The sequence below is a fragment of the Petromyzon marinus genome, chromosome 56 (assembly GCF_048934315.1).
Source record: "Petromyzon marinus isolate PM22_M1 ecotype Great Lakes invasive population chromosome 56, UKy_Petmar_22M1.pri1.0, whole genome shotgun sequence".
NCBI classification, from domain to species: domain Eukaryota; kingdom Metazoa; phylum Chordata; class Hyperoartia; order Petromyzontiformes; family Petromyzontidae; genus Petromyzon; species Petromyzon marinus.
The window spans coordinates 7,391,901-7,413,418 of record NC_133722.1 but is presented as its reverse complement, the minus strand read 5'-3'; the positions used below and the strand labels follow the sequence as shown (position 1 = coordinate 7,413,418).

The 21,518-nt window shown below is 49.5% G+C and overlaps 1 protein-coding gene across 1 annotated transcript in view; it reads left to right on the top strand.

The window, feature by feature from the left end:
* Nucleotides 1–9,998: 9,998 nt before the first annotated feature.
* Nucleotides 9,999–21,518, top strand: part of LOC116954674 (voltage-gated delayed rectifier potassium channel KCNH8-like) — an 86,981-nt gene continuing 75,461 nt past the window's right edge. Inside the window, exon 1 of the mRNA XM_032975373.2 lies at nt 9,999–11,070. Coding sequence (XP_032831264.2) covers nt 10,995–11,070 — 76 coding nt within the window. The 5' untranslated portion in view covers nt 9,999–10,994. The remainder of the gene's footprint in view (nt 11,071–21,518) is intronic.

The window sequence follows — 21,518 nt, the reverse complement described above, 5'->3', positions numbered from 1 at the left end:
GTTATGCAACCGATGAAAAGATATTGCCGCTCGACTGATTCGGAGTGAGACCTCTGCTGTTAAACTGGAGCCGGTCATAAGCACACTGCCCACACGTACATGTGTAGTGTAGCACAAGTCGGAGACGAGGTAATTGCTGGAGCCACCTTCTTTATAGTAAAACTCTTCAGGTTCACGCAGGCTCGCCTCCTTCCTTCTAGTTGACGTTCAGCCCAGCCTAGACACAATCCTAAAGGGCCGGCCATAAATGACATCACGCGATTTTGGACGATTTTTGACCCCCCCCCCCATCGTCACACGGCGTCACAAAAAGTCAGACGCCCCCCTCAAATATGACGTCACAAAGCTCTGCCCCCCCCCGCCCCCCCCCCAAAAAAAATATAAAACATGCTTCAAATCGCTTTAAACTATTGTCATTGTTTGTGCGTATTTAATGTGCCGCTGCACTCTGATGTTGTAGGAGAAAGCATTTATTAAAAAGTCTATTTAATGAAGTAGAACGTGTTGTCTATATTTATTTAAAGTTGCGCATTTTGATGTGATGTCACATTTTTCACCCCCCCCCCCTTCGTCACACATCGTCACAAATGTCTGACCCCCACCCCCCACCCCCCCCCCCCCCCCCGGTAGGTGCGTGACGTCATTTATAGACAGCCAACAACTGTCCGGCCGTGCAATTATCGACACGACTCCACTCCCAGAACCGGCAGCCCGGAGCTCTCGCTCCCCGCTGCTTTTATTCACCCTCCCTTCTCGAACCCTCTCGAGGTTTCCAGGGGCTTCCGCACGAGGCCTATCGTGACCCTTGCCCCGGTTCCCACTCCCTGCCTGCACACCCAATGTGTACATGCCCTACGGCGTCTGCGCCAACTGCCCACCGCAGTTGCGGCTGCTGGACAGCGGTCGGCGCTGTGTCACTACAGATGCGTGCACATGTACGGAGTGCGTGCGTGCATCCGCAGAAATTCTTACCTCCCCCCCCTCCCCCCCCCACCTTGCAATGTTTTTTTTCGTCTTCTTCTAGCGCAGCAGTGAAGCTCTGCAAGACTCGAGGCGTGACTCGCGATCGCAATGGCGGAGCCAGGATTTTCAGGTAGTAGGGGGGGGGGGGGCAACCCCTCCAGCAGTGAAAAATTGATAGAGGAGTTGTTAGTAAGTAAAGGGACTTGTCCCTTGATTTTTATTCGACGCGTAGTGCGGCGATGGCGCGGCCATCGATCGAGGTGTCGAATTGGAACCGCGTTTGTGTGATCGGCATCGCGCTCGCTGAAGGTGTCGATGTCTTCAGGGAAGTCGTGGACTCTGTAGACGCAACTGCGCACAATTCTGTGAGTCACTTATAACCGCTTTGCCGTTACGTATTGGCAATTATGGAATCAGACTATTGTCCTATCATCTCATAGAGTCCCTGGCACGTAATTATATGCTACACAGTGGCAGTGGGGGGGTCGCAAAATGCCAATTTATTACTAATAAACCCCAATGATCCAATCGAAATTGGGATTTCGATCGGAACATCGGAGGGCACGTGCCACCCCCTTCCCCCCCCCCCCCCCCCCCCACTGCCCATGCGCATTCATATTGCACTGGAGCAAAGTGGAGAGCAAACAAACAAAAAGTGGAACCTGCGTGTGTGGCGAGAGTCTGTGAGCATGAGTAGTTCACCAGAACCTCGAAATACTTTTCGACACACGTGCCCATCGGTGACCTCCTCCAGCAGGCGAGGAGGCTGCGTTTGGCTGGGTCACGGTCGCCCTCTCCTGCCTAGCCACCGCTTGCCCAAGCAACTTCTGTTCCGCCGGATAAAGGAGGGGGTCAAACGAGCGTGGCATGGGCTTGAGAAGGGTTGGAGCTGATGCGGCAATGGGAGGATGTGGAGATGAGTGGATTTGCCGATGACTGGTGCCAGCGGTGTCAAGATCGGCCTCTGTGAAGGAGGCTCGTGAAGGACGCTACTGGGCAGTTGGAGGCAGTCGTCCTCCAGCAACAATGGGGGGCGGAGGAGCGACGCTCACAACAACGAGCGGTGCGCCGGGCGGATAAAACGAAAGCGAGTTGGCACAGTAGGGGGGCACAGATGGTGCGTTGGTCAGTAAACTCCGGCAATGAACCTATAAATACTCTACCTGGGTCTGACCGTCCCGTGACCTCCTATCAGCGAGCCTTCGACACGTCACATGGCCTCAAACGTGCGCCTAGCCTGGGAAAAGGGCCGTTGTGACGTCACAGAAACTGAGTGGCCAATGGTGGCTGTTCTTGTTGAGCGTGGAGAGTGGTGGAGGGGGCAGTGATTCTTGCACAGGGCTATGATCCAGGCCATCTGGATTTGACTCCTGGCCATGGCATACGTTCGTGACGTGTTGGCATCTGAACCTTTCTTGGGCCCTTGCCTAGCTCGCCTTAGGCTTCAAATAATAAACATCTCTGCGTTATTTGAAGCCTCACCAGGCCTCTGTGTGTGTACTCCACCATCTCGTCACGTTTAGTTTAACACCCAGTAGGATTTAGCGACCATTATCATCCGTAGGAGAGGTTGTTTTTAGGTTAGACCGCGTAATTTCATGAATGTGTCGTTAAACCCACTAACCACCCGACGCAGCCGATCAGTCAGGCTTGTCACGTAAAAAAGAACGTGCCAATTAGTTAGCTACTTCAGCACACGGGCTATGTGTTCGAGAGTAAAACCACTACAACGTTTACAATTCCAGTACTCGGTTTACTCTCCAACACGCGACCGGTGTGATGGAGAGTAAACCCACTACAACATTTACAATTATAGTGCAGCGATACTTTCACTTTCGTCCACTTGACTTTCGTCGCTTCGCTCTTTCGGCCGTTTTCAACCATAACCACGTTTCAGATTTCGTCCACGAGGCTCTCCTCTTTCGTCCGATTTCATCCCCAAACCTTCCGCGACGTTTGTGCCACGCGCCGTCTTTTTTCGTCCGGTCTTTGAATAGAAGTCGTTCAGTGAGCATCTCTTATATTTGTGTTTATTTATATATTATTAATACTGTACTTATTTCCGTGATTGTACTGCAATCAAATTGATAGTTTATTTTTTTGTGATAACAGATGAATGCTAGAGTGTTCATAGTTAAATTTCGATTTAAAGCTTTCGTGACTGCAAGGATTCATCTTCTTTGGTTCTTTCGGTAAAGTCACGTAGAATGAGAATAAAATAATAAATTGATAAAATAAAATAACACAATAATATTCTCACGACGTTTCGGCCACAACACCAGGGGCCTTCATCAGGTGAAGGGACGACACTATCTGGAGGACAGCGCTTCAACGTGACTTTACCGAAAGAGCTAAAAATATGAATTATTGCAGTCACGAAAGCTTTAAATCAAAATTTAACCAAAGAAGATGTTCATAGTTATTTTCGTGATTGTGAAACGCGTGTGCAGTATTCACACTGTGCCTATTTTCTTTATGATTACTGTTATGTGCATGCACGTTTTTCGCGGGCCAAACTAAGTGTGCGCGCTAAATGAAGGCGCTGCTTTGACATTCGTCCATTTCATTTAACATTCGTCCATGCTCTGGTCCGTAACCAGACGGAAGTGCGAGGTATTACCGCGGCGTTTCGCCGGTAATCACAACAACAACAGCAACAGCAAAGCGGCATCGTCAGGCAGCAGCCACGGAGTTGCGGAGAAATCCTCCTTCTGTTTCGGTCCCCGGAAAATCAACAATTCGGTGGAATTGTAAATGTTGTCGGGCGTTTGCTCTCACACACACACACAACCGGTGCGCTGAACAAGTAACGAATCGGCAGGTTTTTTTTTTGTTTTACGTGACAACCCCTTAAGGAGCCGTCCATAAATGACGTCACGCGGTTTTGGACGATTTTTTACTCCCCCCCCCCACCCTCGTCACACGGCGTCACAAAAAGTCAGACCCCCCCTCAACTATGACGTCACAAAGCTCAGCCCCTCTCCACCCCCAAAAACAATATTTCCATTTTGAAAATAAATCATGCTTCAAATCGCTTTAAACTATTGTAATCGTAGCGCGCATTTAATGTGGCACTGCACTCTGATGTTGTAGGAGAAAACATTTATTTAAAAAGTATATTTAAGTAAGTAGAACGTGTTGTCTATATTTATTTAAAGCTGCGCATTTTGATGTGACGTCACATTTCTCAAACACCCCCCCTCCCCCCTCGTCACACATCGTCACAAATGTCTGACCACCCCTCCCCCCCTCTAGGTGTGTGACGTCATTTATGGACGGCCCCTTACTAATTGGCTGTGTCGGGTGGTGGCGGGTTTAACGACACGTTTGCGTTTACGCGATCTCACCCAAAAAGCTCCATTATGGACCTACGCCACGTTTCGCATTGGGTACAGTTCCGCACTTTCGCCGCTAGGGGACGCACCACTCAGTGATAAATTATTTACTGAAACATTTCAGTTTGCTTGGCTGCTGGTGTGAGTTTATTTTTCTGTGTGTGTGCGTGTTGTGTACACCATCGAGAGCAGTGGTTTTGGGGGTGCACGCTGCACCCCCTGGGGGTGCGAGATGCCCTTTCTGGGGGGTAGCGAGACATGGCCAGATTTTTTTAATTAAGGTAAATCATCGAAAACACAAATTAAGAGCGGGGCACGTTCGCTACAACTGCCTTCGTTTCATTTAACCCTACGTATGTATTAACATTATACATTTTATTACCACTTTATTAACATTATTTTGTTAGCATTATACATTCTATTAACATTATACATTTTATAATCGCTTTATTAACGTTATTTTGTTAGCGTTATACATTCTATTAACATTATACATTTTTATTACCACTGTATTAACATTATTTTGTTAGCATTATGCATTCTATTAACATTATACATTTATTATCACTGTATTAACATTATTTTGTTAGCATTATACATTCTATTAACATTAAATATTTTATTACCACTTTATCAACATTATTTTGTTAGCATTATACATTCTATTAACATTATACATTTTATTACCACTTTATTAACATTATTTTGTTATCATTATACATTCTATTAACATTATACATGTTATTACCACTTTATTAACATTATTTTGTTAGCATTATACATTATATTAACATTATACATGTTATTATCACTGTATTAACATTATTTTGTTAGCATTGTACATTCTATTAACATTATACATTTTATTATCACTTTATTAACATTATTTTGTTAGCATTATACATTATATTAACAATATACATTTTATTACCACTTTATTAACATTATTGTGTTAGCATTATACATTCTATTAACATTATACATGTTATTATCACTTTATTAACATTATTTTGTTAGCATTATACATTCTATTAACATTATATATTTTATTATCACTTTATTAACATTATTTTGTTAGCATTATACATTCTATTAACATTATACATTTTATTACCACTTTATTAACATTTTTTTGTTAGCATTATACATTCTATTAACATTATACATGTTATTATCACTTTATTAACATTATTTTGTTAGCATTATACATTCTATTAACATTATATATTTTATTATCACTTTATTAACATTATTTTGTTAGCATTATACATTCTATTAACATTATACATTTTATTACCACTTTATTAACATTTTTTTGTTAGCATTATACATTCTATTAACATTATACATTTTATTACCATTTTATTAACATTATTTTGTTAGCGTTATACATTCTATTAACATTATACATTTTATTATCACTTTATTAACATTAATTTGTTAGCGTTATACATTCTCTTAACATTATACATTTTATTAAATATTATACATTTTATGAACACGCATTTTATTAACATTGCATTCACATTATTTATTGACATTAAGCCCTATGTATTTATGAGCATTGTAATTTTTCCGACCGATTGGGAGCCAAAGGGTGCAAAGCTGCAGTGAAGGTGAAGAACCACTGGACGAGGTCAACGGGACCATGCGAAAAACCCACTGCAGGCTGCGCTTCCTTCCAACACAGGGAGAAAAGGAACAGCGACACGACACGAAGCCTCCTCCTCCTCCTCTCTCTGCTGAAGCCCTCCCGCCGTGGCCAGCAGCAAGACCTCCACATTGGCACCAATCCTTTGATGTCCTTCCCGCGCACCTCCGATTTAACACGGTTGGCTACGTACGGTGCGAAAGAAGTGCAACATGCGTACATGCACAGACTCGCACAGAGACCCATAGACTCACACAGAGACCCATAGACTCACACAGAGACCCATAGACTTACACAGAGACCCACAGACTCACAGAGACCCGTAGACTCACACAGAGACCCATAGACTCACACAGAGACCCATAGACTTACACAGAGACCCACAGACTCACAGAGACCCGTAGACTCACACAGAGACCCATAGACTCACACAGAGACACATAGACTCACACAGAGACCCATAAACCCACACAGAGACCCACAGACTCACTCAGAGACCCATAGACTCACACAGAGGCCCATAGACTTACACAGAGACCCACAGACTCACAGAGACCCGTAGACTCACACAGAGACCCATAAACTCACACAGAGACACATAGACTCACACAGAGACCCATAAACCCACACAGAGACCCACAGACTCACTCAGAGACCCATAGACTCACACAGAGACACATAGATTCGCACAGAGACCCACAGACTTACACAGAGACCTGCAGACTCACACAGAGACCCATAGACTCACACATAGACACATAGACTCACACAGAGACCCATAGACTCGCACAGAGACACATAGACTGAAACAGAGACCCATAGACTCACACAGAGACCCGTAGACTCGCACAGAGACACATAGACTGAAACAGAGACCCATAGACTCACACAGAGGCCCGTAGACTCACACAGAGACCCGTAGACTCACACAGAGACTCATAGACTCACACAGAGACCCGTAGACTCACACAGAGGCCCACAGACTCACACAGAGACCCGTAGACTCACACAGAGACCCATAGACCCTCACAGAGACTCATAGACTTACACAGAGACCCATAGACTTACACAGAGACCCATAGACTCACACAGAGACCCATAGACTCACACAGAGACCCGTAAACTCACACAGAGACTCATAGACTCACACAGAGACCCGTAGACTCACACAGGGACCCACAGACTCACACAGAGACCCATAGACTCACACAGAGACCCATAGACTCACACAGAGACTCATAGACTCACACAGAGACCCACAGACTCTCACAGAGACCCATAGACTCACACAGAGACCCATAGACTCTCACAGAGACCCATAGACCCTCACAGAGACCCATAGTTTGTTGCCCTTCCTCCGCACCTCCGATTAGCACGGCTGGCTACGTACGGCACGATAGATGTTCAACACACGTACACACATACATGATAGTGCCTAGGTCCAAGGTCAGAGGCTGCACAGAGGTCACCGATCTTCTGGACGTGTGCGAAAGAGAGCTTCGTAGCTCATCGGATTCCTCCGGTACAAATAGATGTTGTGAATGCATTGGTTCTCATTGTCCCCAGGGGTGGGGGAGGGGGCCTGACTTTGCATACGATGAAAACACAACTCGCTCGAGAGCATTGCTACGACTGACACACACACACACTATGTCTCGTTTGTTGTTGTTGGATACAAATGTCAAGGCGCAGCCCCTGCAATGTCGCGCTCAGGCCACTGCCGGCGAAAGGGCCTCCCACCCACACTTGACGGAGCTCTGGAGAGAACCCCTCGAACAACAACAACAGCAACAACAGCAACAACAACAACAGCAGCAGCGACAACAATAGCAACAACAACGTAGCGTGGCAAGGGGTTCCGAGGGGCGCTGATGCACGCAACAGGAGCAGTAAAAACACTCGTCACTCATGGACTCAGCCGGGCAACAGCGAGGGTTGGTGGATCACGGCACACACTGAGGGTGTGGGTGCCGATGAGGAGGGGGTGGGGTGGGGGCAGAACTTGAAAAGCCACCGCTCCGTTGGGCGATCATTTGCGATGGCCAGGCCAGGTGCGCTTCTGAGTAAGAAGCTGCTAGCTAAGTGGGCCTTTTTATTTTCCATTTTGAAAATAAAAACATGCTTCAAATCGCTTTAAACTATTGTCATTGTAGTGCGTATTTTAACGTGGAGCTGCACTCTGATGCTGTAGGAGTGTTTGTTATAACGATGTTATAGCAATTCGATATTTTTGGTTCTTTCGGTAGAGTCACTTAGAACCAAAAATGTGAACCCCTGCAGTCACGAAAGCTTAAAATCGAAATTTAATTATATACTTATTTAAATTTGCGCATTTTGATGTGACGTCACGTTTCTCAACCCCCCCCCCCCCATCGTCACACATCGTCACAAATATCTGACCCCCCCCCGCCCCCTCCAGGTGTGTAACGTCATTTATGGACGGCCCCTAAGTGGACCTTTCCCGATAAGACAAAAAAAGAGTTTAGTTTGAACTAAAGTTCCTTCCCGTAGGCGTCGATCGGGTAGCGTAACCGCGGCTGGCCAGGACAAGGCAGCACAGCAGACGCGTGGACGAATCTCCACCCTTTCGGTCTGCGCGGGATCGAGGGTTTCCCCCTCGCGCGCGCGGGTTTTCCTCCCGCTGCCCCGGTGTCTCTGCCCACGTGCAAACACTCAGTCGTCGATAGAGAAGTCAGCACGCGAACACGCAGAGAGACGCGCAGGTAATCCGGTCACTCAAGAACGTGCGCACACGCCTGTGCAGTAGCACCGATGGAAAGTATGAACGGCACCCGAGGTGAGTGGGTGGCATGCCCTGGCAACCCATCGCGATGTACCCCGCATTCTTGTACAGGGACATTGAGTTTGCAGGTCCACGCGACGTACAGCCGTTTCACTACGGGCGAAAAACGTGTTTTTTTTGTTGCTATTTTTTTGTGTGTCTCCCTTGTGATGGGACTTTGTAGGATGAACGTTGAGATTTATAAGGAGCACGGGGTGACCAGTGAGGTCTGAATTGGGTCTGTAATAAGGTAGGGCACTGATAAGGGGGTTGACAGGTATGTAATAGTGTAGTGTATAGTAATGTAGTGTATAGTAGAGTAGTGTATAGTGACTTTGTAGGATGAACGGTGAGATTTATAAGGAGCACGGGGTGACCAGTGAGGTCTGACTTGGTCTGTGATAAGGTAGGGCACTGATAAGGGGTTGACAGGTATGTAATAGTGTAGTGTATAGTGTAGTGTATAGTAGAGTAGTGTATAGTAGAGTAGTGTATAGTGACTTTGTAGGATGAACGGTGAGATTTATAAGGGCCACGGAGTGACCAGTGAGGTCTGACTTGGTCTGTAACAAGGTAGGGCACTGATAAGGGGGTTGACAGCTATGGGGTGACAAGCATCGCCCCCAGGAAACTTTACTCGAGGCTGAGTCACTCGCTGGGTTCGTAGCGCAGCGCGTAAACCACTCACCCCACACACAGGCACACTCGTACCCGCCAACACGCAAACAACACGCCCGAACACTCCGCGTAGCCTACACAGCTTCGTGGGGCAAGCGCTGTTAGCGATCTCGTGTTAAAGCGGGCGCCGCCTTTGTCTCCCCGGGCACAGATGTTTTACACACCGCGACAGACGCTCATCGTTGCGGCCGAGTAGACCTAAGGGGGTGGCCCAGGACCGGGCTCAGATAACCACCTCTGTTGTCGGCCGTGAGCGGCAAGGTTCGGGGTGGGGGTGGGGAGGCGCGCACCGCGCTAACCACTGCCCCACCGCTCCACTCCCACGATGTACACCACCTGTCCCGTTCTATAGCGATGCGATGAAGCGCCGCAAGCCGCCCCTCGTGACTCTCTGCAGATCGCACTTCTGCGGTGCGCCGCGGACAACGTCGAAGCGTGATTTATAGCGCAAAGACAAAGGTTCACCCCACCCACCCCGCCCACGCCCCGTGTAGCCTGCACAGGCTGCTGGGGCAAGTGCTGCTTGCGAGCGCCACGGAGGGAGGGGGTGGGTGGAGCGGCGGCGGCGGGGGAGGGGGGAGGTGCCGTGAGCGGGAACCGAACTCGCGTCGCCGGGTTCGTAGCGCAGCGCAGCGCTGACCGCTACACTCACGCACAAAGACAAATATCCCCCGTATAACCTTACCCAGAGTGTTAGGGCAAGTGCTTTTAGCGAGTAGCACCTATGAAGGCCGACACGGTGCACGAGGGAGTGGGTGGCCGGCACCGCGCCCGGCCGCCTTTGTCTCCCCAGTGGCGATCATATTACGCACAGCACCAGCTGCTCATTCGAGGTCCGAATCGATGTATCGGGGGGAGCTACACAGCGCGCTAACCGCTGCGCCACCGCTCCCCACCCACCACCACCACCACGACCAACCCCATACACAACGCACAACGACATATTCATAGACAGACGAAAGCACCCTCTGCCTGCGCGGTGTCCATGGAGGCTGCGAGCAGAGTGCGGCGCGAGAGGACTGCCGTCTAATTAACGCCTCGGAATCTGCGCCTCGGAGGCGTGAGAGGAGAGAGAGGAGAGAGCAGAGAGAGGAGAGAGGAGGAGAGACGCGAAGGCAGAGAGAGAGAGAGCCGCCGAGTTGGAGTGGCTGGTGGTGCTTGGTTCGCGGTGGCCGTGGTGGTGGTGGTGGTGAAGGGGGGAGGCGAACCAAGGCGCCGCGAAGCCGGAGGGCCGAGTTCGATTCCAGCTCGCTGGCGATTGTTTGAAACGCGGGGTCGACTGGTTCCAGAAAGAAAACGAGTACCATGCGCGGTGCGTGAACATCGCCACCGGGGAGACAAAGGCGGCCGGGCGGTGGTGCTGGCCACACGCCCAAGCACCTCGCGCGCCGTTCCGACCTTCATCGGACGCGACTCGTTCGCAGCACTTGCCCCAACGGTCCGTCGCAGGCTACACGGGGGATCTTTGTCTTTGTGGTGGCAGTGGCGGAGGCGAAGGGGTGATGGTTACGGCTCGCGACCACCACCGCCTCTCTCGTGCGTGCGCGTGAGGAGTAGGCGAACCACCATCATCATCAGCATCATCATGCCTGTAATGAAGGGGCTGTTGGCTCCACAGAACACTTTCCTTGATACGATCGCCACAAGATTCGATGGCACCCGTGAGTATGAGTACACCTACACCTGTGACTACACATACACCTGTGACTACACCTACACCTGTGACTACACTTACACCTGTGACTACACCTACACCTGTGACTACACCTACACCTGTGAGTACACCTACACCTGTGAGTACACCTACACCTGTGACTACACCTACACCTGTGACTACACTTACACCTGTGACTACACTTACACCTGTGACTACACTTACACCTGTGACTACACCTACACCTGTGAGTACACCTGTGACTACACCTACACCTGTGACTACACTTACACCTGTGAGTACACCTACACCTGTGACTACACCTACACCTGTGAGTACACCTACACCAGTGACTACACTTACACCTGTGAGTACACCTACACCTGTGACTACATCTACACCAGTGACTACACTTACACCTGTGAGTACACCTACACCTGTGACTATACCTACACCTGTGACTACACCTGTGAGTACACCTACACCTGTGACTACACCTACACCTGTGACTAAACTTACACCTGTGACTACACCTGTGACTACACCTGTGACTACACCTACACCTGTGACTACACCTGTGACTATACCTACACCTGTGACTACACCTGTGACTACACCTACACCTGTGACTACACCTGTGACTACACTTACACCTGTGACTACATTTACACATGTGACTACACCTGTGACTAGACCTGTGACTACACTTACACCTGTGACTACACCTGTGACTACACCTACACCTGTGACTACACCTGTGAGTACACCTGTGACTACACCTGTGACTACACTTACACCTGTGAATACACCTACACCTGTGACTACACCTGTAACTACACTTACACCTGTAACTACACCTGTGACTAGACTTACACCTGTGACTACACCTGTGACTACACTTACACCTGTGAGTACACCTTCACCTGTGACTACACCTGTGACTACACCTGTGACTACACCTACACCTGTGAGTACATTTACACCTGTGACTACACCTGTAACTACATCTGTGACTACACCTACACCTGTGACTACACCTGTGAGTACACCTACACCTATGACTACACCTACACCTGTGACTACACCTGTGATTACACCTACACCTGCGACTGCACCTACACCTGTGACTACACCTGTGACTACACCTATACCTGTGACTACACCTGTGACTACACCGACACCTGTGACTACATCTGTGACTACACCTGTGACTACACCTACACCTGTGACTACACCTGTGACTACACCTATACCTGTGACTACACCTGTGATTACACCTACACCTGCGACTGCACCTACACCTGTGACTACACCTGTGACTACACCTATACCTGTGACTACACCTGTGACTACACCGACACCTGTGACTACATCTGTGACTACACCTGTGACTACACCTACACCTGTGACTACACCTGTGACTACACCTATACCTGTGACTACACCTGTGACTACACCGACACCTGTGACTACACCTGTGACTACACCTGTGACTACACCTACACCTGTGACTACATATGTGACTACACCAGTGACTACACCTACACCTGTGACTACACCTGTGACTACACCTGTGACTACTCCTGTGACTACACCTGTGACTACACCGACACCTGTGACTACACCTACACCTGTGCCACAGCTGTTGTTATTCCTGCTCCTCCACCATCCATGGAGTTGCACGCCTCGCTCTGCTCCTCGACTCTCTCTCTGTCTTTGTGTGTGTGCGTCTCTCTCTGTGTGTCTCTCACTCTCTCTGTGTTTCTGTGTGTATCTCTCTCTGTGTGTCTCTCTGTGTGTGTGTCTCTCTCTCTGTGTGTCTCTGTGTGTGCGTCTCTCTCTCTGTGTGTATATGTATGTGTATCTCTCTGTGTGTCTCTCTGTGTGCGTCTCTCTCTGTATGTCTCTCTCTATGTCTGTGTGTGTGTCTCTCTCTGTGTGCCTCTGTGTGTGTGCGTCTCTCTCTCTGTGTCTCTGTGTGTGTGTCTGTGTGTGTGTCTCTGTGTGTGCGTCTCTCTGTGTGTGTCTCTGTGTGTGTGTGTCCTCTGTGTGTGCGTCTCTCTCTGTGTGTGTCTCTGTGTGTGTGTCTCTCTCTCTGTGTCTCTGTGTGTGCGTCTCTCTGTGTGTGCGTTTCTCTGTGTGTGTGTGTGTGTGCGTCTCTCTCTCTCTCTCTGTCTCTGTGTGTGTCTCTCTCTGTGTGCCTCTGTGTGTGTGCGTCTCTCTCTCTGTCTCTGTGTGTGTCTCTCTGTGTGTGTGTCTGTGTGTGTGTGTCCTCTGTGTGTGTGCGTCTCTCTGTGTGTGTGTGTCTCTGTGTGTGCGTCTCTCTCTGTGTGTGTGTCTCTGTGTGTGTGTCTCTCTGTGTCTCTGTGTGTGTCTCTCTCTCTCTATCTCTGTGCCTCTGTGTGTGTCTGTGTGTGTGTGTGTCTCTGTGTGTGCCTCTGTGTGTGTGTGTGTGTCTCTCTGTGTGTGTCTCTCTCTGTGTGTGTGTCTCTCTCTCTGTGTGTGTCTCTCTCTGTGTGTTTCTGTGTGTGTGTGTATCTCTCTCTGCGTGTGTGCCACTTCCTCTGTACCGCTGCCGATGTAGATGGCAGGGCCCAGACAGCCGCTGTCAGTCGTAGCGGGGAGCAGTGTTTCGTCGCTGTGATGTCTGCATCGACATTTGTGCAACTGTGGGCAGGGGGTGCGAGTTGCCCTTTCTGAGAACCAAAGGTGTTGGTGGGGGGGGGGGGGTTGCAGGTTACAGGTTAAGAACCAGTGGCTTAGTGGATCTGGATCATTGCGTCGTTCCACGTTGCACTGCTGCCACGGTCTGTCCTACAGGACGATAATCGCCACACCGCCACCGCTACTAATACTACTGCTGGGCTCCCGTAATGCACATGCATCATGTACGTTGCCTCAGTAATACCCCTCTCCACACATTGTGCAAGAGCGCAGAAGCGTGGTCATCTACGCATCTATATAAGGAACGAAACAGGCGGACTTCTCCACAAATGTGGCTGTCGCCTGATGAAGCTGGTTGTAATTACTGGCGAAACGTCGTACTCAAGATTGTAAACGTTGTGGCTTGGTTCTCCGACACACAACAGACGGTGCTGTGCGAGTGACGAATTGGCCACGTTCTGTTTACGTGACGACCCTTAGCAGTTGGGCTGTGTCGGGTGGTGGAGGGTTTTACCAACACATTTATTATATTTTAAATCTTCCATCCGCGCATCGAGGTATCCGCATCTACCGCTGCCGTGGGTCTGTTGCGGTGGATGCGTTTCTGGGTGGATCACGGCCAGCTTCGCGGTGACTCGAACCCCCGATGGGTATTCTAACTTCTGCACGTTGAGCGGGCCCCGTTAGTCGAAAGGACAGCTATCGAGTGACTTCAATGAATTGAACGTTTTAATTATTAAATCGTGAAAGGGCTGGAATGAATGGGGGCGGATCGCTGAACGTTCATATAAAAACGACTCCGAACGCGATTCGCGAATGACAACGTGGACCTTAAAAGTGGGAAACGCATATGATAGGCGACGTTTCGACACTTTGACCCTTCTTCAGAGCAAAATAAAGAGGCGAGAGAGATGGGAGTGGACACTAGGAGTTGGGAGACTGCACCCGTAGAACGTGGAGCTTGAGAATAATTGCACTTCAATCAAAAGCGTCCTGATAAAACCGAAGACATGGCGTTGCCCCGCTGCATCAAAGACTCTTGCATGATTGAACGCATTGCGCGCGGAGTGATGGGCTATTTGCAAGCATAATAATTCGATTGCTCTCTCGAAAAAATGAATTACCTGTTGAATAAATTGCCGCATGCTGGGCGGCTGTGTCGCCTAAAGGGCAACTATTAAATAAGCGCATGAATGGGCGTACTGTATGCGGGGGTGGGAATTTTGTGGTTGATATATTGTACCAAGGCCATAATTATAACATATATTGGGGGGGGGAGGACACGTTCAAATTTGCTCAAAATGTCCCTCCCCCCCCCAATATATTGCTATAAAATAGATTTATGTTTATATGATTGCGGTTATGGTTGTACTTTATTAATCCCTAATCTCTGCCATTACATACAATGAAACAAGAAAAGGTAAAATTAATATAAAAAAACAGAGCAATGTAATACAAAACACTATTAGACATTATTGTATAAAAAAGTCCATCTTATGTGTTAGTGAATTTAAATATTTTAGGCAGGAAATGGCAGAAAATTCGTTTTCAAATTGAGATTTTGTTTCAGGGGAGGGGGGGGGGACCCCCAGACCCCCTGAAAGATTTGGTCCCCCTCCAATGTTGACTCCATGGCTATGGCCTTGCATTGTACAGGGTATGAAACTGCTGTCTCGATATCTCATCCACTCTCGCCTCGATGCGCTGTGAAGAAGGAACCAGTGGCCGAAACGTCGCCTGTTTGATATCTTTACATTTGTTTCTATTCATGACCACGGTGTTATTAACGGGTGCGTTGAGCGGGGTGTGCTTTTGTTGTAAATGTCGAGTGATCAGCTGTTGAAAGGACACCTGTTGAACGAATGGCTGGGCGTGATGAATGTTGAAGGATTCATTGTTGGGAGAGTGGCTCGTCCAGTGAATGAATGAATGCGTTGCATCATCGTCTCTTGAAACGACACCTGTTGAACGAATGGCTGGGCGTGATGACTGTTGAAGGATTCATTGTTGGGAGAGTGGCTCGTCCAGTGAATGAATGAATGCGTTGCATCATCGTCTCTTGAAACGACACCTGTTTAACGAATGGCTGGACGTGATGAATGTTGAAGGATTCATTGTTGGGAGAGTGGCTCGTCCAGTGAATGAATGAATGCGTTGCATCATCGTCTCTTGAAACGACACCTGTTGAACGAATGGCTGGACGTGATGAATGTTGAAGGATTCATTGTTGGGAGAGTGGCTCGTCCAGTGAATGAATGAATGCGTTGCATCATCGTCTCTTGAAACGGCACCTGTTGAACGAATGGCTGGGCGTGATGAATGTTGAAGGATTCATTGTTGGGAGAGTGGCTCGTTCAGTGAATGAATGAATGCGTTGCATCATCGTCTCTTGAAACGACACCTGTTGAACGAATGGCTGGTCGTGATGAATGTTGAAGGATTCATTGATGGGAGAGTGACTCTTCGGACGAACAAATGAATGAGTGAATGCGTTGCTTAATAGGCTGTTGAAATGACATCTGTCGAACGAATGGCCGGACGCGACGAAAGTTGAAGGATTCATTGTTGGGAGAGTCTCTCGTCCGACGAACGAATGAATGAGTGCGCCCATTCATTCGTCATTCTGAACGATCACTTACTGATGGAGCCGCCGATCAACGACTGCACGCGTAAGTTATGCCTGCTGTGTTGCTGTGTGTTGAACGGTCGCCTATTGAAACAACAGCTGTCGAATGACTAAATAACGCATGAACGTTTAATTATTAATCGTTCAAAGAGCAGCCGTCGAGCGAGCGAGGTGCAGAAGGTTGATTTAAAGCGGGAGGAGCTGTCGAAAGCTGCCTGAAGGGTCGCCGAAAGAGCCTGTTAGATGAATTAGCATGAACTGAAGGATCAATTGCTGAAAGAACAGCCGTCGCATTAAATGTAAATTAAATGTTCGCTTTTTGCTCCGAGGACTCGAATATGTATGAGCTCAATTGTGGAATGTGAGAAGAATGCGTGGCCAATTTATACTCACAATGTACTAATATGGGGCACATCCTTATACTTGCTCGTGTTAAGGGGCCGTCCATAAATGACGTCACGCACCTGGGGGGGGGGGGGTCAGACATTTGTGACGATATGTGACGAGAGGGGGGGGTGGTTGAGAAATGTGACGCAACTTTAAATAAATATAGACAACACGTTTTACTTAATGAAATAGACGTTTTAATAAATGTTTTCTCCTACAACATCAGAGTGCAGCGCCGTATTAAATACGCACTACAATGACAATAGTTTAATGCGATTTGAAGCATGGTTTCTTTTCAAAATGGAAATATGCTTTTGGAGGGGGGGGGGCAGAGCTTTGTGACGTCATATTTGAGGGGGGGGGGTCTGAATTTTTGTGACGCCGTGTGACGAGGGGGGGGTCAAAATTCGTCCAAAATCGCGTGACGTCATTTATGGACGCCCCCTGAGTAGTCACGCGCCGGGTAGTCAATGCGTACCCAATTATCACGTGCATCGGTAATACAGTAGAGGGCTTTTTCTGTGGCGGGGCGGGGGGGGGTATGTTAGATCGCGTAAATAGAAATGTGTCGTTAAACCCGCCACCACCCGACACAGCCAACCGGTAACGGTTTTGTCACGTAAACAAGAGACGTGACCAATTCGTTGGCAGTACAGCACCACCGGTTGAGTTGTTGGAGGGTAAAGCCCACATCCATTTACAATTGGACGCGACAAAGCCGCCCTCGACGTGTTAAACAATCGCATGCGTGTCTGGACTACGGCCCAAATCAGTCGCAATCCGTCCGGGGGCATGCGAATCTCGGAAGCTAAGCAGGGATTTTGTATGTGAGCCTGGAAAACGCAGTGCTCGCCCATGGAGGCGCACGAAAGAGAGACCACCATGCGTGGTTGTAGGGAGAAAAAAAAATTGTTGTACCGTACTTTTCCCCAGCGTCTATGCTCCCCGCTTTCACCAAGCACCCCACCCCCCTACCCGCACTGACAAGCGTGGGTTGGAGGTCTTCATCCAGCAGTGGATTTGTACAAGGGATGACCCCCCCACACACACACACCCCTTCCCCACCACTTACGTGAGTGATGACGGATAGTGCTGCTCAGTGTGGAAACCACGTGGGGAATGGTTCCGGCTGAAACGAAGCGGTGGTGGTGGCGGTGGGGACCGTGGTGGTGTCGGTGGTGATGGTAGTGGTGGTGGTGGTAGTGGTGGTGGTGGTAGTGGTGGTGGTGGTAGTGGTGATGGTGGTAGTGGTGGTGGTGGTAGTGGTGGTGGTAGTGGTAGTGGTGATGGTGGTAGTGGTGGTGGCGGTGGGGACCGTGATGGTATCGGTGGTGATGGTGGTAGTGGTGGTGGTGGTGGTGGTAGTGGTGGTGGTGGCGGCGGCGGCGGTGGTAAGAGCAGTGGTGGTGACGGTGGGGACCGTGGTGGTATCGGTGGTGGTAGTGGTGATGGTGACAGCGGCGGCGTAGGTGGTGGTAAGAGCAGTGTTGGTGGTGGTGGTGGCGGTCGTGGCGGACGTGGTAGCCGTGGTGGCAGTGGCGGTGGTGGTGGTGGTGGCGGCGGTCGTGGCGGACGTGGTAGCCGTGGTGGTGGTGGTAGTGGCGTGGACCGTGAGAGCGAGCGTGGTCGGTGTGCGAGACGAGACGGGAAGGAAGCGGGGAGCGAGCGCGCGCGTTTCCGACAGCCGCGTTCATCCCCTCTGCCCGTGGGGGGCCTCAGCGAGGACACAAAGCGCACGCAGGTGCCACTTAGGGGGCCGCGGGGTGACTGATGAGCAGATAGTGGTGGGGAGGCTGGGGAGGATGGGATGGCAACCTTGGTGGTCCCAGGGGCGAGGGGAAACGAGTTTGAGGGATTATAATGAGTGGCGGTGCAGAGAACAGGGGGACACTTCGCCTATTACTGTGCATTGCAAGGGACGTGGCTCTGTGCTGCGATGGATAGCGCCGGGTGTGGGGGGTGGGGGGGTGGGGGGGTGGGGGTGGAATAAAAACAAAAACTGGAATTGCCATCCAGAGGCTGTCGGTTCGGTTCAACCTCCAGGAGCGGCAGTCTGAACTTCATGTTTCTCATGGTATCTTGTTTTTGGAGGTTAGGTCGCGTAAATGCGCATGTGTCGTTACGGGATCTAGCACCACCACCCCCACTGGCTGGGGTGGAGTGGCACGTGCCCCCCCCCCCCCCCCACCAATAATCCGATCTAAATCCATAATTTCGATCGGATCATTGGGGTTTATTAGCAATAAATCGGCAGTTTGCGACCCCCACTGCCACTGTGTAGCATATTATCACGTGCCAGGGACTCTGTGAGATGATAGGACAATAGTCTGAGTCCATAATTGGCGATAAGTAACGGCAAAGCGGTTATTAGTAACTCACAGAATTGTGCGCAGTTGCGTATACAGTACACGACTTCCATGAAGGCATTCACCTTCAGCGAGCGCGATGGCGATCACACAACGCGGTTCGAATTCGACACCTCGATCGATGGCTGCGTCATCGTCGCACACGCGTCAAATAAAAAGGCAATGGACAAGTCCTTACTTGCTAACAACCTCCACTATAATTTTTAATTGCTGGAGGGGTTGCCCCCTCTACCTGAAAATCCTGGCTCCGCCATTGCCCCCCCCTCCCTCCCCACCTCCTAGAAAAACAAACAATACCTTGATTATGGACGTTGGTCGTGGAAGCTGACTCCTGCCACGTGTCATTCTTACACCCTATAGCCACCCGTTCCTGTCCTCCCCGCATGTACTCTGGTGCGTTACTTTCTCGATCGAAATGTAGGCTGCCTTTGTGGTGTTGGAATTAACTGCGCTAAGGCACTGCCAGGAGAGAACACGATACGTGCATCCACAGTTATCCTCAATTAGTGTACCCTATAATTCCCATGATCCTCTGCGGACATGGTGTCACGAAAATGAAGCACTTGTCGAACACCAAAGTTAGGTGATCGGCATGTCGTGTTTGGTGGGTGGTGGTGGCGGCGGTCGGGTAAAGTGTGGGTCCACGCCATTTCTTCCAAGACGTCTTTCCACCGTGGAAGAGTAGACCAAATTCGAACAGCTCACTGGAGCTCCCTCCTTAGCGGGAGACCCTTCCACCAGCAAGCGACGCGAACGAGCGGAGCAATTGCAGGGGCTGCGCCTTTCACCCGTTACCTACAGCGAGCGAAATTGCCGCGAGGATGTTTCTGGGTTTTGTTTTTTTCCCCCTTCTTATTTACACCGCCTCCACCCACGCACCCACCACGGAAGAGAATCATTAGATCCTGGTGCCAATTACAAAGGCAGCAAGCTCCATTCTCCCCAATACTCCCCCCCCCCCCACCCCCGTGTGTGTGCGGAGGAATGAGCCCATCAGCGGCAGGGGATGGGCCACGCGATGAGGCTCTCACAACGCAGAGACGCGACGCGGTGTCGTCTTCACATGCGAAGCATTCTGTCCGTTGCCATTACGGTGGCTAGGAGATGTTAACTACTTCGCCTGGTGTGCAGGAGGTCGTGGGTTCCTTCCCGACCCTGACGCCTGATGTATATTTGGAGTTTGCGTGTCTCTCTCTCTCTCTCATCATCATCGCGGTGGCTATGAGATGTTAACTACCTCGCCTGGTATACAGGAGGTCGTGGGTTCCTTCCCGACCCTGACGCCTGCTGCTGTATAGTTGGAGTTTGCGTGTCTCTCTCTCTCTCTTCGTGGTCGCTTGGATTTTTCTCCGGGTTCGTCGGGGATTTCCCTCCACATTTATAATCGACATTACGCGTTTTTAGGGTATTTCGCTGCTGCGATACATTTCCACGTGATGAGGATGATGACGATGACGATAATCCCACTTCGTTGAGCTATCATTTGTGATGGTCAATATCGCTTTTGAAAAAGAGCTGTGTAGCAGCTTACCTGGTAAAATAAAATATAAATCGCTCAATTATTCATTGTGCAGGGCACCTTCTTCGTGAAATATCTTAACAACATTCTATGCTGCCGCTTGTGATGGACTGCAGTGGTTCAGCAAGCCCTGGACCTGTGCGCATATTTAGAGATGACAAGTTCGATCCGAATGTCCCGGCGCTGCAGTTCAAAGTTCAGCATTCTAATGGGGGTCACCGCAGTCGAGCGACGAGCAGGCTAGCCGTGTGTGGTGGGGTAAAGCGTGGGTACGCTTCACGTTTCATCCCTCGAGAGGGCCTCTCTCTCTCTCTCTCTCTCGAACTCCCTCGACGTCCACCGGCAGTAGCGTGACCACGCAGTTGCAGGGCCGCCCCTTTGTCTTCAACAGGATGCGTAATCTCGTGCGTCGCGTTAACTTAAATGAAATGTGTAGAAAACATCTCACTATGTGTGTGTGTGTGTACATTAAACTTTGATTTGAAGCTTTCGTGCCTGCAGGAATCCATACTCTTTGGTTCATTCGGTAAAATCATCACGTAGGTAGAAAAATAATAGATCAGGACGTTTCTATCGCAACACAAGCAATCGTAATCAGGTGGGACAACCACAGCCAGTTTGTTTCTTGCTGTGGCTGTCCCACCTGATGACGATTGCTTGTGTTGCGATCGAAACGTCGTGATCTATTAATTTTCTACCTACATGATGATTTTACCGAAGGAACCAGAGTGTGCGTACATTCATTTTGGAATTATAACGATCATGTAAATACGTTGAAAGGTTATATTCGTGTTTAATGTTTGTTTAATGATCATCATCAGCAGCAGCAGCAGTCATGGTCGATCCACTGCTGTATGTAGGCTCCCTAAAGCCGCCGCCACCTCTACACGAGC